At 38.7% G+C, this 19,447-nt stretch overlaps 1 protein-coding gene across 2 annotated transcripts in view; it reads right to left on the reverse strand.

Moving 5' to 3' along the window:
* The window catches only part of LOC126194659 (DNA mismatch repair protein Mlh1), a 45,674-nt gene extending 34,086 nt beyond the window's left edge, over window positions 1–11,588 (reverse strand). For both annotated transcript variants that reach the window (XM_049932852.1, XM_049932851.1), the window contains exons 1-4: window positions 11,411–11,588; window positions 6,744–7,007; window positions 6,185–6,484; window positions 2,367–2,500 (exon numbers count right to left, since the gene is read on the reverse strand). In XM_049932852.1, coding sequence (XP_049788809.1) covers window positions 2,367–2,500; window positions 6,185–6,484; window positions 6,744–7,007; window positions 11,411–11,523 — 811 coding nt within the window. In that variant the 5' untranslated portion in view covers window positions 11,524–11,588. The remainder of the gene's footprint in view (window positions 1–2,366; window positions 2,501–6,184; window positions 6,485–6,743; window positions 7,008–11,410) is intronic.
* Window positions 11,589–19,447: the final 7,859 nt, after the last annotated feature.

Consider the following 19,447-nt stretch of genomic DNA (forward strand, 5'->3'; position numbering starts at 1 on the left):
TGTATGTGGATACTGTACACAAAATGTGTTGCAATAGAGCTAGCAGTAAGAAAATAATAAATTAATGTCATGCCACATGGCGAAGTTTTATTACATGAACAGTGAAAATGCAAAAATGATAAACTTTGTTTTTTTCATTATTTGTGGGGTAGGTGTCAGTGAGAATAAGTTTCAAAAAGCTTTGAAATTATGTGTAAAGTTTGTTGGAAGTCACTAAGTGCTCTCATTCTCATATACTGGATGAACATACAGCTGAATCCTATGATGCTTATGCGGTGTATATCTAACACACACCATTCAACTGACCACAACTGGTATGGCACTAGAGCATCAAGCACGATGATACGTCGCTGCATTCACTAACTTTTTGTTTTTCAAACACCCTCTTACATACATTATCCTTCCAAACCGGGCTTCGCCACATGATATGCAATATTAGTAACCAGGGTTATATATTTTTGATATTTATATGCACAGAATAAAGCCATTTCAAAGTATCTCTGGTAACATAACGTACCTGGATGCAATTCACTATGAATAGTACTCAGGTAAACTGTTAATCACAGTACAGAGGAGATATTGAGTTGCAGACAGACAATGAAAACACTGCTAAACCTCTGGCTGCAGACAACAACTGATGTGAGAGCAATCTTGTGTCGGTGGTGGGGATAAGGAGGAACCTGGCGCAGGGAAGGGGATGTATAGCAGGGTAGGGTGGATAAAGATGTAATGCTACCTGTGGGTGCATGCAATGACATTGTGGGGACAGAGCATGGCTGCTGGGTGCTGTCGAGAGATTTTAGAGGGGGAGGAGGGAGGAGGGAAGGGGAGAAGGGAGTGGGAAGAGGAAGGAAGAGAAGGAGACTGGAAAAAGAGAGAAGCAGGAGTCAAAACAAGACTAGTGGGTGTGTTGGTGCAATAGAAGACTGTTTCTGCAGGAATGGAAGTAGTAGGGAAGGGAACAGGTATGTTGAGGACAGGGACAAGTGAAAGTTGAGGGCGTGGGGGTTATGGGAACATAGGATATATTGCAGGGAGAGTTCCCACCTGAGCAGACCAGAAAATCTGGTGTTGGTCATAAGGACTGAGACGGTGCAGGCTGTGAAGCACTCATTAAAGTGAAGCACAGTGTGTTGGGCACCGTGTTCAGCAACAGGGTGGTCCAGTGGCCATTCATGTGGACAGATGGTTTGTTAGCTGTCATGCCCACTTAGAAAGAAGCACAGTAAATGCAGCTTAGTTTCTAATCACATGGTTGCTTTCATGTAGGCCTGCCTGTAATGGGACAGCAGATGCCTGTGACCACACTGGAGTAGAAGATAGTGGTAGGATGCATGGGACATGCCTTGCATCCAGGAGTATTGCAGAGGTATGAGCCATGAAGAAAGGGGTTGGGAGCAAGGGTGGACTAGGGATGGAGAAGGAGAGTGAGCAGTCGACATAAAAGTTTTCTGGGTTTTGTACCGCGTCATAATGTAAAAACTACTGCTGCTATAGAAAAGCCAACATTTCGGCCACGATTGCAGCGGCCTTCTTCTGGGTCTAATGAGTGAGCAGGTTTGGTGGTGACAGAGTACCTATGTGGAAGAAGTGGGAAGAATAGTGGGTAACATATTCCTCATTTCAGGGCAAAAGGAGAGGCAGTCGAAACACTGGCGGAAAGTGACACACACACACACACACACACACACACACACACACACACACACACACACACACAGAGAGAGAGAGAGAGAGAGAGAGAGAGAGAGAGAGAGAGAGAGAGAGAGAGAGAGATTACAATTAAGCTATAACCTTCACAAATGCAGCAGCTGGAGAGGTCTTTCCCGTACCCCACATACCAATGATACCAGCTGATTTACCCTTTCATTTTAAGCAGCTTCAAGTCCTGATCTGGGTATCATTTGCAATAACAATAAAAAAAGGATCAAGGTCAGAGAGTATGGTAACAGGATGGGGGGAGGGACAGGGGGCACAAAATGGACATAGATAAGGGAGGTGAGGATGGACAGAGCGAGAGGGCAGGTGAGGTGATGCACAGAGATGGGGGAGGAGGAGATTGGCAGAGAGGTGTGGCGATGGAGTTTTGGCTGTATATTACATTCCCATACATATTCAGCAATTGTGAAACATTGATTGGTTTGCTAATTAATCGTAAACACAAACACAATGAAACTAAGCTCATAACTGTACTGCACTAGAAAATATTTTTATATTTTTGTGACCTTGACCTAGGATTTTTAATCCATACATTTTTATAAAATAATTGTTCTCTAATAACTTAACTGAAATGAGTGCAAGATTATTTGATGCAAGGATATATAAAATCATGCACAATGAAATAATTAAAAACTGAATGATATTACCTTCATGTTCTACAAGACGGTTATTAACGAAGAACATAAAAGTCATTTTATTGCTTGAATATCCTGGATCTGTCATATAGCCTTTCATTTTGTACTTGTGCAGGTCACTTTTGAACTCCACTTCACGGATGTGGCTGCAAATGTAAAATGTAATTTGTATTTTATGCTGTGCTTAAACTCAGGTTTTGTATATAAAAAATGTCAAAGTTGTTCCAAGATCTCTGTGGGGACAACACTATGACAATATTGTGCAACACTTACAGAGAACAACAGTTACCTCCTGACTGCTTACATATATAGTGCATTTTTGCATAAATTAATTCTCACACCCCATTATAATCACAGTTGCAGTGATTCTATGAGGTCCAAGCCAGTTATGGTTTAGGGATCTACAAAAGTCTTGTGGAAAACCGACTGTCTCACAAAATAAAAACAAGCTTCCAAAAATGTATACACACAGCAGATGTTAATGACACTCAAATATATGCTGTTTCAAGACAGCCACTAGTACCATATGAGTCATGAATTAGCAAGATGGACAAAAATACGCCATATGACTGATCACCTTCTGAAAGAATGCCTGGGAATGAGATCTTAATCATAATGAAGATCTGTTTTGACGGAAAGATGAGAACAGTCCTTTGGCAAAACTCTGATTTACTTAAAATTAACCATTTAGTTTTACAAATGAAGAACTTAGACACTATGGTGTGTAATGTCATTTAATAAAATACATGCAATTCCAACTTTTAATATTCAACATTTGCACTCCCTCTCAACACATTTCTAAATACCTTAGTTTCTAAAATGGTAATTATGCAACACATAGGATAATGAAGCATTATTCAGATAGCACACTAATCCTACTCATCTGACAGTTCGGACTTTCTCCCTTTTACAAACAGAAGGTATTCACACTACAACGTTACTGACAATATTAGATAAGCTAGGGGATCTAGCAGTCACTGTCCTGATGACACCACATACCCAGATACTATTAAATTATATCAAATAATGGAAAATCTGGGATGGAATGTAAGAATATCATGAAAAGGATAGTTGCTACTCACCGTACAGCGGAGACACCGAGTTGCAGATGGCCACAACAAAAAGATTGTCACAAAATGAGACTTTGGCCAACAGGGCCTTTGTCAAAAATAGACAATGGGAATCACACACACACACACACACACACACACACACACACACACACACACACACATATAACTGCAGTCTCTGGCAGTTGAAGCTAGACTCTGGCCAGAGAGAGAGAGAGAGAGAGAGAGAGAGAGAGAGAGAGAGAGAGTGTGTGTGTGTGTGTGTGTGTGTGTGTGTGTGTGTGTGTGTGTGCGCGCGCACACGAGTGCGTGTGTTCCCATTGTCTATCTGACAAAGGTCCAGTTGGCTGAAGGCTCTTTTTTTTCAGTTCCTCCCCCCCCCCACCCCCATCTGTGACTCAGCGTCTCCACTGTGTGGAAAGAAAGTAGCAACAATCCTTTTCATAATATTATTAAATTACATTAATCACATTAATCCACTACATGTTCGTGTCAACTGAAGGGAAGTTTCGATGAAGTTTGGCAAGTAGGAGACAGCTACTGGCAGCAGTAACAGTTAGAGCATGTCAAATGAATAGTGCCTGGATTGATCAGCCATTAACAATCCTGCCCTCAATAGGCATGGTTCAGGGTTTGAATCCCAGACCAGTGCATAGTTTTAATCTGCCAGAAAGCTTTAACAGAGTGCACACTTGGCTATAGATTGAAATATTCATTCATCATACATTTATATTGTCCATAACCATAATATTCACAAAGCACTACATAAACATTTCAAGACTAGGTAAAAGTGGAGAACATAAAAAAAATCCATTTTGTAGCTACACAGACATCCAAATGCATCCATCCACAGCAACAGACACTGTTCATGATTAACTGTTCAGACTGACAATGAGGGGAGAGGGGCACAACATGTTGGAAAAACTGGGAAGGGGTAATGTTGATGGAGCAAGGAGGAGGTGAAGAGGTAAGGTAAGGCACGAGGGGGAAGAGGACAGATAATGGCAATGGGACTAACAAATGTCTCTGTCCGATCCTGATGTCTTTGATGATGATGATGAACATTTGTTGAATTCACAGAGGAATTAATTTATTGATTTATCCTATAAATCTTTCCAGATTTTGGGATACAGAGCAGTAATTATTTCAGCAGATACATGAATTTTAGCTTTACCCATAGATTGTGAATTTTACTATCCAATTCTTTATCAGAAATGCTGACTAAAAATGCGAGTTGATGTACTGCATCACACACCATAGTGTCTAAGTCCTTCATTTGTAAAACTAAATGGATAGTTTTGAATCAGTCATGTAAGCAGTACATGAATGTCAGTTTTGACTGTGATGTGTTGTAATAAATGTATTTAAAATTATTTTTCTGCATTTTGACTGCGTTATTTTTTGATGAACAAATCGCAAAAAGTTCCAGTCAATGCAGAACAATTGAGCCCAGTAAACATTTTAAATGGAGGAATTATATTTTACCACCAACAATACTTCGACAGTCAGCAATTTAAGTAATAGTAATGTAGCCGCAAAATGTGGTTACTGTTTAGTGAGCAGGCAAAGTGTGGAAGGATGTACAACAACATATAGACTGAAACATCATTTATAGGACTATTTGATGCTGGGTGACAGCTGGTGAACTGGTTAGTGACTAGTTCATAGTGGTGGTGGGTTTGTGGATGTCAAAGGAGATCACAACATAGGACATATGTTTCTGAACTCACTGGATGTGAATGAATGTCTGTGAGGGCTCTGACAATTTTTCCACTATATTTGGGTAACTCATGAGTAGGGGTGTCAAAGCTGTAAGGGACAGACTTTGTATCAGGGAACTGAAGACAGTGCTCATTGCATGGGAGTTGATTACTGTCATCTGGGAGTCCACCTCAGAGATGGAGATAAAAATCTAAGAAAGTAGCACACTGAACCCAACAGGATCAGGTGGAGTGGGTTTGGGAGATGTCCAGATTAAAAAGATGTCACTGATTTTAAACAGAACAAGGATTATAATGTATGGAATCCTATCATAGAAAAACTACATGCCCTATGCAATCAATGTTGGTCTGCAATATTATCATGTGAAGACGATTGTTGTAATACCAAAGAGGATGCTCCCAACAATGCACAAACTTGCAGAAGATATGATATGCTCTAGTAGCACATGTGCAGTGAAAACCGGTACACAACATCGTGCCAGCATGGATCCAACAGGAGAACTCAACACACGTTTGCCAGTATACATCTAAAGATGGCCAGAAGGCATTGTATTGAGATACTGTAGCAGCAAGTTATTACATACGGCAGATCAATCAACATTTTATGGAACAGACTGTTTCAAAGTTTGTGGTTTGCAGCAAGTATTATAAATGTCTAAGTGGCGCATATTGCTAAAGAATATTGACATATTTATGCAATGCAAACTGAAACAGCCTTATAAGTGGAGATGTTTAATAATAATACCTGAGTAATCAAAGTTACTGCTAGAAATTACATGCCAGGGAGAATAAAAATGGCATCCAGCAATAGATACTACAATGCTATCGCATACAGTATAGTTAAAGGAAAACGTTGGCAGAGAGCTGACACAAAAATGTTACTGGCCCTTATTCTTCCCACTCCCATATTTGAAACTAGGGAGGTCAAACACCAAAATAAACGGCGAGCATATATTTCATTTATTCAAGCAGTCAAAACACCTTACTCTGAATTCGTGTAAAGACTGAGAGTACAGGCCTATTGAGAATATATCTTTACCTGGCAATTGAAAGTCCAAACAGAGCTTTTATGTTATCCTTAATATCAGTTCCTGGAGCTGTTTTCACAGCAACATCGCCATCATCCAATCTTTTTAGTGTGATTCCTATTCCTGAGTAATGTACGGCATAACGAGTGACCACTCTGACAATCTTCTGATATTCAGCTGAATGAGTACCAGCAAACATTTTAAGTCTGTTTCGGTCATTGTAAAACAAGTCATCAATAGTAACTTGAGTTCCATTAGGCATACCAAGTGGTAATGGTGGTGATTTTAGCACACCATTTTCATATACTGCTCTGAAACACATCAAGAATCAGGAAATGTATTAACTATGTCAGTGACATAAGTGAAGAAACAGTGATCAGATATGTTTGTTGTTCAAACAGATTAACTGTGCAAAATGTTTTTCTCGTTGCTAACTTGACTAGCATACATACAAGATGTGGAAAGACCCAATAAATTATTTGCACTTAATATATTATTAGTCACAAATCTAAATGACAGAATGAAGACAGCATATTAAATTAAATAAAAATAGCTGACAATATTTCTTACTTGTGCCCATAAGGTAAATCTTTTGTTTTTGATATTATAGATACACGAGCAACTTGGCTCATACTAGCTAAAGCTTCTCCTCTGAACCCATGTGTAGCAATACTCTGAAGATCATCGAATTTTTTCAGTTTGCTTGTAGCAAATCGTTTGCATACCAAGTCTAAATCATTCTTTTGTATTCCACAACCATCATCAATAACAAGAATTCGCTTCAAACCACCTTCTCTCACATGTATTTTTATTGTTTGTGCTCCTGCATCGACACTACAAAAAGAAAACATTCATAAATTGACAGTAAAAATAACAGCTTTATAATTAGGTAATATTCAATTTTAGGAAGGTGGTGCATTAATTTTGTGGCAGTTACATTACATTAGCACCTGTTCTGTAGATCGAGAATATGACATTTTGCAATGATGTGGAAAGTGTCAGTTTAACATAAGTTTTCATATACAATATAATTTTTTTTTATTATTTCATACCTAAAAATTCATCTACTGAAAAGAAGGAGCTGTCATTTAGACATTCTTTTAATTTGTTTTTAAATGAAGCATGGCTATCTGCTGGACTTTTAATGCTATTTGGCAAATGACCAAAGATTTTTGTGGCAGCATAATTCATCCCTTTCTGTGCCAAAGTAATATTTAACCCATAATAGTGAAGTTCATCCTTCCTTCTAGTGTTGTAGCTACATATTTCACTATTATTTTTGAACTGGGATGGGTCATTAATAACAAATTTCATAACTGAATACATGTATTGCAGAGCTACTGTGAATGTCCCGAGTTCCTTAAATAAATGTCTGCAAGGTGCTCTTGGGTGGGCTCCAGTTATTATTCTGATTACATACATGCAATGAATACTTATTGTCTTATTGATTTATTAGCCCAAAATATGGTGCCATATCAAAGCAGTGAATGAAAATAGGCACAGTAGGTTAATTGACTGAAATATTTATCACCAAAATTTGCAATAACCATAATAATGTAAGTAGCTGAAGCTAATCATTTCAGATCATCAATGTGTTCCTTCCAATCCAATTTATCATCAATGCACACACACAGAAATTTTGAATATTCTGACTTATCAACAGACTTCTATTCAAAGTCTATATTTATCAATGGTGTTATGCTATTTACTGTACAGAATTGTGTATACTGTGTTTTCTCAGAATTTCCATTTGCAGAGAACCACTTAATAATTTTCTGAAGAAACTGTTTACAATTTCCTCAGCTAATTCTTGTTCGACGGGTGTGATAACTATACTTGTATCATTAGCAAAAAGAACTAGCTTTGCATCTTCATAAATACAGAGTGGCAAGTCATTAATATACACTGAAGAGCTAAAGAAACTGACACATCTGCGTAATATTGTGTAGTGCCCCCGTGAGCACACAGAAGTGCCGCAACACAACCTGGCATGGACTCGACTAATATCCGGAGTAGTACTGGCATGAACTGACACCATGAATCCTGGAAAGCTATCCATAAATCCGTAAGAGTACGAAGAGGTGGAGGTCTCTTCTGAACAGCACGTTACAAGGCATCCCAGATATACTCAATAATGTTCATGTCTGGGGAGTTTGGTGGCCAGCAGAAGTGTTTAAACTTAGAAGAGTGTTCCTGGAGCCACTCTGTGCCAATTCTGGATGTGTGGGGTGTCACCTTGTCCTGCTGGAATTGCCCCAGTCCATCAGAATGCATAATGGACATGAATGGATGCAGCTGATCAGACAGGATGCTTATGTACGTGTCAACTGTCAGTGTCGTATCTAGACATACCAAAGGGCCCATATCACTCCAACTGCACACGTCTCATGTCATTACAGAGGCTCCACCATCTTGAACAGTCCACTGCTGACATGCAGGGTTCATTGATTCATGAGGTTGTCTCCATACCTATACACGTCCATACAATTGATAGAATCTGAAACGCGACTCGTCCAACCAGGCAACATGTTTCCAGTCATCAACAGTCCAATGTCAGAGTTCACAGGCCGAGGCGAGGTGTAAAGCTTTGTGTCATGCAGTCATCGAGGGTCTTCAGCTCCAAAAGCCCATATCAATGATGTTTCGTTGAATGATCTGGACACTGACAGTTGTTGATGGTGCAGCACTGAAATCTGCAGCAATTCGCAGAAGGGTTGCACTTCTGTCATGCTGAACGATTCTCTTCAATCGTCGTTGGTCCCATTCTTGCAGGATCTTTCTCCGGCCGCAGCGATGTCTGAGATCTGATGTTCTGCCAGATTCCTGATATGCATGGTACAGTCATGAAATGGTCGTACAGGAAAATCCCCACTTCATCGCTACCTCGGAGATGCTGTGTCCCATCGTTCGTGCACTCAGTATAACATCACATTCAAACTCACTTAAATCTTGATAATCTGCCATTGTAGCAGCAGTAACTGATCTAACAACAGCACCAGACACTTGTTGTCTTATATAGGCATTGCTGACCACAGCACCGTATTCTGCCTGTTAACATATCTCTGTATTTGAATAAGCATGCCTATACCCGTTTCTTTGGCACTTCAGTGTATATTAAGAACAATAAGAGGCCCAAGACTGAACCCTGTGGGACATCATTCTTCATATCTCCCCACTTAGAGGGATCTGCTGATTTTTGCACATTATCTGTACTGTTAATTTCAACCTGTTGCATCATTCTATTTAAATATGAACCGAACCATTTGTGCACTGTCCCACTCATACCACAACAGTTAAGCTTATCTAGAAGAATTTCATGATTCACACAGTCAAAAGCCTTTCAGAGACCACACACACCTCAATCGGTGATGTTTGGTTATTCAGAGCATTTAATATTTGATCAGTGAATTCATATATAGCATTTCCTCTTGAAAAGCCTTTCTGAAAAACAAATTGACATTCTGTTAATACTTCATTTTTGGAAATATCTGAAGCTCCTCTTGAATACGTTACTTTTTCAAGAATTTTGGATAAAGCTGTGTCAGAAATGAGATTGGCCCATAGTTGTTAGCATCAGACCTATCTTCTTCTTTAGGCAGTGCTTTAACAATAGCATATTTCAGTCTATCTAGAAAAATGCCCCGCTTCAGTGAGCTGCGACATATATGGCTGAAATCTTATTTATCTGTCAGGAACATGCTTTTCATACTTGTTGGAAATGCCATCAATTCCATGTGAGCTTTTACTTTTGAATGAATTTATTACATCTCTAATTTCAATAGTAGAGGTGGGTTGAATTTCATTTTTATCAAATTGCTTGGATAGTGCCTCATCCACATACAAACTTGCATTTTCTAATGAACAGCTGGATCTTATTTTCTCTAGCACACTTAAAAAATGATTATGCAAAATATTTTCTACTTCTGACTTTGGGTCAACAAACGTTTCCTGAGTTTCATAGAAAAATAGTTTTCCTGTGCTCTCGGTTGCCCTGTTTCCTTTTTAACAATATCCAAATTGTTTTAACTTTATCATCAGAGGTACTACCTCAGACATAATGCACGTACTTCTAGACTTTTTAATAACTTTTCTAGATACAGTGCAGTAGTTATTACAGTGTTTGATTATTTCTCAATCATTACTCCTTCTAGCAATACGATACATACACCTTTTCTATGTAAAATATTTATATCTCTTACATAAGCGACGACTTTTTACATGGCTTCTTACAATTATGTTTTACTGTTTTCGCAGGGAAACTGTTTTCAAATATACTCACAAAGGTATAATGAACTAGGTTAAATTTTAAATTAGCCTCAGGTTCCCTGTACAGCTCATCACAGTCTAACTGTTGTAAGCTTTCCCTAAAACCTGCAATTGTTAAATCGTTAATTGATCTGTTCTGCATTACTGTATGGAGGCCATTTTTACAGGAAAACTTGTTATCTGACTAAATTTATCTTGGTCTATAAAAACATTACGTATCAGTGTGCTGCTTTTCTCTACCACATGAGTAGGAAAATCAATAACTGACATCAAATTGAAAGCACCAAGTAATACTTCGGGGTCAAGCTTTCCATTGGGCTCTTTCAGAAAATCTACACTGAAATCCCCAAAAACAATAATTTTGTTCTCTCTGTCTAACAGATGGCACAACAGGGAATCCAAGTTTTTCAAAAATAGCTGAATATTTTCCAATGGGGGGGGGGGGGGGGGGGTCTATACACACTTACAATTGTAAAAGAATAATTATTTAATTTAAGCCTACACGCAAATGCTTCTATACATTGCCATACAGAAAATTTTTTGGTTTCTAAAATTTTGACACTATGATAGACTTAAACATACATATGGCAATTCCTCCTCTCTCCACAGAGTTTACCGTTTCCACCTCAGTTTCAAAATCTTCTAAACTTACTATTTAAACATAAATCCCACATATAGACAGTTTTTTCCAATGAAGTTACACTGTGTAATAACTATACACGTCAAGTAAATGAGAAAACCAGTAAAACGTAAACAGACTGCTTAATGTTGTGTGCTGTGCACGAATTAAAAATTTCAATGACATCATTGTATCAGTTGCGTTCTTTTCCATTAATGACAGTCATAACTCCAAACGTTCTGTAGTGTCAATATTAATTGCTGTCGCAGAGAAATGCAATCAATAACGACACAGAAACTAACTGATTAGACAGTGTTCGTCTTAACGCACGCATGATTTATTTTGTCACTACCTGTTTTCCAACAATTCCTTGACAGCTGAAACAGGTCGTTGTACCACTTCACCTGCGGCAATTTTAAGTACAACTTCTGGATCAAGACATTTTATTTTTGTATCTTGATCCATTACAACACATGCGAGCTCTTTCCGCGCTTATTTTGAATGAATCAAAACATTAGCATAGTTTGTTGTCAAAGTTCACACCTTATATCTTTCTTCTTGTACTCCCTGCAGAATGTGCACTTGCACAGTGAAGTCAAAGCATTTCATACCTGATAAACATTTCAAGTCAAGAGATTCCATCGAAACGAATGCAATAAGTCATTCGTACGGTTGAAAGGGAGTAATGTACGTTCTACTGCGTACAAAAGGGTGATAATGTAAATAAGTGTCGTACTATATTGTGCTCTATTTATTGGTCCAGTTTAAGCACATAGCATAGGTTGTACAAGTGTTGCTGGATAGGTCAAAATAACATAGAATACAGTATAATCATAAAATAAAGGTATGTCAACTTTCTTCCACTTTACGTTCAGATGTTTGATATTCATTTGAAGAGAAATTACTTCTTTTACCTCTTTCGGAATTCTTGTGCAGAATAGTATCAATGCTTTATAGGGAAAACGTTTAGTTTGATCTTAAATACTAACTGTAGAGTAATTTTCATTTTTTCTGGGGTGTTACAGCATTATGTGAATCCACAATTCATTACACTTTCCTGATAGGACGATGTTATGGAAAACATTTGTTGTTCCTGGCACAATAGATGTGAATATCCTTATTTTAGATTATTTTAGAAGTGTTCATGACAAAGTTCCCAATAAATAAGTCTTTTTCAAGGATAAACGATCATGGCGTACTTCTAGCACCAAACTCAGTAACATAAGGTGTGCAAGACTCCACTGTCAAGTACCGGAAAAATGCAAAAACTGTGGCACATCTATCTCAAAATAAGTCAGCCCGTCTGAGTTTGGATTCCAAAAGAAACTATCTACAGAACATGTTATTATTCAATTCACAAATCGCATTATACAGAACTTAAATAACAAAATATTGACAGCTAGTATTCTCAGTGACTTCCCAAAAGCATTTAATTGAGCAATTCACAGACTTCTCCTAGAGGTGCTAAAATATTATGATATCAGACGTCTTCCTATGTAACAAAAATACAGAATATCGCATTAAGAAACCCAGGGAATGAACACAAGGAAATAGCATGCTGAGAATAGCGAATCACCCTTATAGGAGTACTACAGGGATAGATATCTCTTCCACTATTGTTCTAGTTATATTATGTTATCAGCCATCATACATTCAAGAAGCCCAAAAAGTTCTCTTTACCACCTATGCTGTGTTTGTAATTAAGCATAATAACGAAATTTCAATACCTGAAAAGTAAATAAAATTTTGCTCCAAACTAATAACTGGTTCTCCACAACCACTCTCACTAGATAAAACAATATACCCATTCTTGGACTGCTGAAGGACTGTCCACACTATTAGAAATAACACATGATGGTAAAACAATAAGTGAATCACAATATCTGTTCTAAATTTTTATTTTTATTATTATTATTATTATTGTATTGTTATTATTATTATTATTAATACTATTATTATTATTTGCAGATAAGCTAAACAGGGCTAAGCAAGGTACTTAAGATGAATATTAGCTTTCCTTTGTGCCTATATTCCTTCACTCTCTTCCTATGGACTTGCTATCTCTCTTCAATCTGTGTTGTCCCATACTTTTCTCCTCTTGGTCAACTTGCCATTTGTGAATTTTGGACCTGAAGATTTCGTCGTCGTTGACATCTTCTGGAGTAGTTCCTGCCAATTTCAGATCAGTTTTAATATCGCCAACCGATTTCATTATGTCCATTTTGCCTCTGCTGCTATTGTCAAAAACTCGATTATTTGATTTGTAGGTATGTTTCAGTTCATACTTTTAATGTGTTTATAAAAACTTAACCTGCATCTTCTAGGGTCACTATGCACATTTTTGAGTCCCTGGCTGCTTCTAATTAAATATGTTCAACTACAAATTTCATACCTAGAATTTATATTATAATTTTGCATTCCATTTTCTTGATGCTTTCAGGGATGATTGAATAAAGCGTTTAACCATAGATTAAGACATATGATTCATCGCTTTTGTTTTTTTAGATATTAATTGAAATAATAAAAATAGTTGTTACTAACACAAAAAGTGGTAAGTAAAAATGTGACTAAGCCACTCCCACACCATTGATACTCGAAACACGTTTTTCGATGTGGAATATTAGATTAAGGAAATTACCAGCTATCATGTATACATAATGATCAGTCTCATAACAGCTCTTGTGAGATGACTCGTAATTTATGTAATAAGTTTAAATGCATTCTATAGACACTTAGCAGCAGAGAAAGAAAGAAAGACTGGAAGTGTTAGCAGTGAGCAGAAGTATGGGAATTTTGGCAGCAGCTAATAAGTATTTAGCATTTCTTATATATGTTCTCTCTAGGCTCGAGTAGCAGGAACTAGCAATTCGTACTAGATTTTTAACTGCTGAACACGTCCTTAACCTGCTATTACATGTATGTATGTCGATAAACAAAACATAAGCAAATGTCTTGAAATACCTAACCTCTTGACAGTGGTTGATCTGAGTCGGTGACTCAGAGGTTGCCTAAGTGACTATTGTGCAATAGATAGTGTGTTTGAACCTATATAAAATCTCTGTATTTTTTCCCGTCTGTTACTATTTTCTCCACTTTACTGTTCATAAGGATAATTATAACATTACCACGCCATTTCAATCCCTACCATTGAAACTATATCATACTCTCTGTTTTCCGAGTACTATGGACCACTGTTGGGTAAAGTTCTGTGTGCAACAACCCTATGTGCGGTGAATTACATTGTTTCCTTTCGTGTACTTTACTGGTATCTGAGTATTCAGATATGCCCACTGAGGACAATGACAATGCGATCCCTCGAGCTCCCCACACGTTCCATGAAAGGGTGATCCCACTTTTGGAATTTAATAGCAAGTCATTTAAGCTGAGGTTTCATTTGGAGAAAAGTCTGTAAAGCAGTTGGAACTGATGCATAGAAGTTATCTGATGAAACCAACCAAAAGAAACCAACCACTGACTCCAATGTGTATGTTGCTCGTAACGTTAATATTTTACACCACAAGAACCTTTGGGTTAGTGTTTGGTGATTTGTCTAAAGTAGACGTAGCAACAGCTCGCAGAACTGTCCATAATGTATCGGCTTGCACTGACTCATTGCAAAATGAATTTATAAAAGTGCTAGTGGATCAAAATGACATTAGGAACATCCAGCGTGATTTTTATCAAAAAGCGCATTTTCTTGATGTTTAAGCGCTATTGGCTGCACTCATATTGCAACGCCGGAAATGCATATCCTCCTATTTCCATCTATTGTACTATAGATTTTTCCTTATTTTGTTACCCGAAGATATGACATTTCTGTGTCTTTATATGTTGTAATTGTTTTACTATTTGTATATATATATATTTATGCATTTATGTCGATGTATAATTGGTTTGTTTTGTGAATATTATTTGTATTTTTATGCTGGGCTGGCCTAGGGAAAACTATGCTATCGAACGATTACATCGATAGGACGTGTGGCGAACCAAAGTGTTTAGGATCTTTGGTAGTGTTAACGCTGCCGCGTTGATCGCGGGCAGAGAGGGTCTGGCTGGAGGAGGGCAGTGGAGCAGGTGTGTTGTGTGACGCTCCCGCGAGTTGCCGCGCTTTCGGGGTTTGGCAGCATGTAATTGCGCTCGACTTGCTATGATAGTTTCTGACACGGTGTCGCGGACGGGAAGCATTACCTGGCGCACATCAAGAGCCCGTTTCGCCTGGTGACCCTGTCAAGAAGAAGGCGCGCCAACATCCAGCTTCCGCGACAGCGACTGCCAACAATGAGTGACTGTCGCCACCTCCTCGATCGACGGTTTCAAACCTTCAATTAACCAACAAGGAAGACTGGAAGCACGTAAAGTTTTAGAACTGTATGGCAGACCTCAGCTTTTCAAACTGTTCCATTTTCGTAACTATAATTACAGCGACTTAGCATGAACATTTGTTGCTCATTGTCCCAATTGCATTACCAAGCAGGGTCCCTTCCTTTTCCGGAATGAACCCGAGTGTCGTTGAAATTCAAACGCCAGCATTAAAGTAATATTATTCCATTTCACTGCTTTAATTTCAAAGTTCAGTTATAGTATTCATAGCTGGCTACAATATTTAGATTATACAAGCACAAATTAAGAGTGCGAGTTTTGTTACCGTATTTTAGCTTACCTGTGATTGCAGCTCAGCTTGGTATGTACTAAATTTTACTATTGTTAATTGTTAAGAATCATTGAATTCAAGTTCAGAGTTAAATCTCTTATTTCTAAATAGCGTAGATTCAAGTAGCTTTTGAAATGATTGTTGAGGTAGCCCAAGAGTAACCGTATTTTACTGAATTTCGATGTGCTTCAGAAACAAAGCTCACTATTAATTTCAGTCACTAAATTAACTTTCAATTTTCCGGTTTTATTAATTCTTTTGCTAAATTAAGTCAGAGTGTAGCGAAATTTATTACTTCTGACAAACTTTCAGTTTTCACACTATACGTGTCAACCTTCAGTTGCCACACTTTTAGTGCTAATTATATGTGCAATAACCTTTCTTTTTCAGTTACTATAGTAATTGTCCATAGGAATGGCGACTGTAATTTTCCCAAAATCTCAAATATCTAATTACTGCTAGTTAATTGTTAACGTAACGACTGCACATTTACTTTCTTTATTAACTTTACCCTTTTTCAAAATTAATTTCCACCAGTTTTATTTGCATTTTTCCTTTCATTTAGATGCAACCCTTTCCTCCCTCATTACCAACAGATTAACTTGGCGACGATTGCTTTTCCCAAATTTCCATTAGGTACACGCGGTTTAATTTTTCACTGTCATTTAGGTTGATAAGTGAGGGGGAGGTTATACATGGCGACCTGGTGACAGGACAATCTTCAGATTTGAGGTTGTTCTGGACACGAATTTTGCATTGTGCAAATCTCGTAACAAAGTACTGGTTACGAACATGTCGTTACGTCAGCGAGAATAAGTAGTGGGATAAATCCTAATTAGATTTGAGATTTTTCATTTATATTGAAAATTTGTAAAATGAGTGAAGGCAACAATTACCAAAATTTGGTAGACTTGGATACGGAACAATCTGTCGAACAGTGGGAAACGCGTACCGCGGTACCCATTGTTCAGGGGCAGGCGGCTAGCATGAAAGACGCGACTGCCGAAACGCAACAAAGAGCAGAAATGGAATTCCAAACTTTAGAAAATGTTTCGGAATCGGAAGTGAAAATCAAATCTGAACCCCTTGATGACGTACAGGGGGACAATTAAAGAGGAAGCCGCTACGGAAGTAAAACCGGTAGTTTCTGGGATTTTAACGGATTTATTGAATGATTTGATTAACGAAATCAAGAGTCAATCGGCAGAAATTAAAGCTCAGGCTGCCAAGCAAGAAGCTCAGTCTGCCAAGCAAGAAGCTCAGTCTGAAAAAATTGAACGGAAGCTAGACAATCAGAACAAAGCTATTGATGTTGTTAACAACAATGTTGGAGTTGTTAACACAAAAGTTGATAAAATCAAAGAAGATATTGTTGTAATTAATACCGAAATCGGTAATCTTAAATAGGAAATGATAGGCGTTCAGGCGGAAATTGCGAGCATAAATACTCGTTATAATTCCGAAATTAGCAGAATCGAGAAAAGTGTAGGAGAAGCAGTTGCTCCAATCATCGAGAATAAGGTGATGGAACAAATTCAATTAGTGAAAAAAGAGGATCAACAGAAGGTGGAAACTTTAAAGTAGATATTAAAGTGAGGAAGCAGGCTAATACCTGCGAAGAGAAAAAGAGGGAAGTGGAAACGCTTGCGACAACCACTTGCCAAGTAATTACGAGAGTGTCGTAATTAGAAAAGAAACTTGACGAAAAACAGAGCTATGTGCCAATCTGTGCACATAGTTCGGAATTCTTGACGAAAGAGGAGCGGTTCGACCCCTTGAAAAAAGGCGGTATACACGCGACGGATTTCATTAAAAATTGTGAAAGAGTTTTACCCAGATCATGGATTAATGAGAGAAAAATTGATGCTGTTATTGACGTGTTGGCTGGTGATGCCAAGCGTTGGGGCTTAAACCTCAACATTACGAACCTGACTTTTGACGAGTTTAAAAATTTGTTTCTGGCTGAATACTGGTCAGAGCAAAAACAACAAAGTGTCTGGCGCAAATTTGTCGCATCGAGGCCTTTCGATGCGAATTCGCGCGGCTCGATGAAGGAGTTTTGTGATGGCTGGACCCGCAAGTTGGAATATTTGCGTGATCGCCGCACGGAATCCGAAATAGTCTGGGAACTCTACAAGAAGCCTCCAGATGATACAAAACGCTACGCAGGAAGCAATTACAGGACAATCAATGATTTCCTGGAAAGAGTTGAGGACGAGGACAATTGCCGCAATAATCGCGACAGTGGTAGAGGCCATGGTAACAACAACGGAGGTACCACAGCAACCACAACAACGGTAACTATGGGAATAATGCATACTGCAATCTTAGCAGCAATAACAATAGTGGTTTGGGCCGTAATGACAATCGGTACAATGCAAATAATAACAGGAATGACAGAAACCAGTATCATACTAGCGTGATACGGGCTTCGCAGAATACTAATAACACCAGAGGGTGTGATCAGCCGCCTCAGCAGCATCCAGGGAGCGTATCTGCTGGGACGAGACAGGGAAACCATTAGCCGCGCCGGTGAGGGGCCGACCGGGCTTGGAGAAATTTTTGAGGCCCAATAACAGGAGAAAACCCTGGTGTCGTCGTTATGAAAATTCCGTATGGAATATTCAACAGTGGGAGTGTGTGCCAGTGTTAAGAGAAAGGAGTGCCCACAAGTAGTAGATCAGCTGTAGACACGGCAGTAGAAAATACATTCACTGTCAGTGAGAACAATTTAAGTAGTGTTCCGGAAAACGGTTATAAAGTAACAGCTGTAACACCCACAGCGGAACGGGAGATTGAGTTTAAGAATGATTCGCAATTGTTGAGAGGAGATCAGATGTCGGATAACACGTCCGTCATCGAGCAAGGGGATGCAGAGAGGGATGAGGTCTGGTTAAGGCAGTTCGGTCGCTTATACGACAAACTAAGAGATTATGGGGGCTTGTGCGGGAGAAGTGTTTATAGGGAGCGTGGGCAGGATTTGCCGCGTCTCGTCCCGCAGGAAGATAGTGTTTGTGATGTGATAGAAAGTTCTGGCCGTAACCGGCAGACTTTACCAGAAATAGTTGATGTTAATGGGGAGCACGAGCAAGATTCGTCGTGTTTCGTCCCGCAGGAGTTAGATGTTGAAGTAGTAACGGAAAGTTCTGGCCCTAACCGGCAGACCTTACCGAAAGTTGTAGTGGTAGAAGTAGCCGACCCATCCGATGCAAACGTCCAGTTTAAACATTGCGAGAGTATTAAGGAGAAAGATTACGAAAATTTTAGTGATAGCCGGACATGATTGGTAGAAAAGCATGTAGATTACAGCGTGTGTGAGGTTAGAGCTGACGTTATACGGTCAGACGGTAGCAGTGTGGGTTGCGCAGATCCAGAGGAAGTAATTGCAGATACTACTGGGCACATTCCTCCAGGTAGATTGGCAGATGAGATCAATCTGACCAAAGAGGAATCAACGAAGGTGACAATTAGTGAATTGATAGCAAAGCAACACTCACTAGTTGACGAGTTACAGGAAAAGGTTTCGGTATTGGAGGCGAAGCTACAGACTAAGCCTCAGGACAAACGTGTTGAAATTAAAACTGTTTGTGAACAGAGGCTGAAAAGGCCGCCAGATAAGCCGGATTTAGGATCAAAGCCGGATGGTTTTTTCTGGAATTACCTGGATATAGACGAAGATTTATTGTGGGAAAATAAAGAAACAGTCGAGGATAAGTGTAGACAGATAGTAGTGTCTGT

The sequence above is a fragment of the Schistocerca nitens genome, chromosome 7 (genome assembly GCF_023898315.1).
Source record: "Schistocerca nitens isolate TAMUIC-IGC-003100 chromosome 7, iqSchNite1.1, whole genome shotgun sequence".
Classification (NCBI taxonomy): domain Eukaryota; kingdom Metazoa; phylum Arthropoda; class Insecta; order Orthoptera; family Acrididae; genus Schistocerca; species Schistocerca nitens.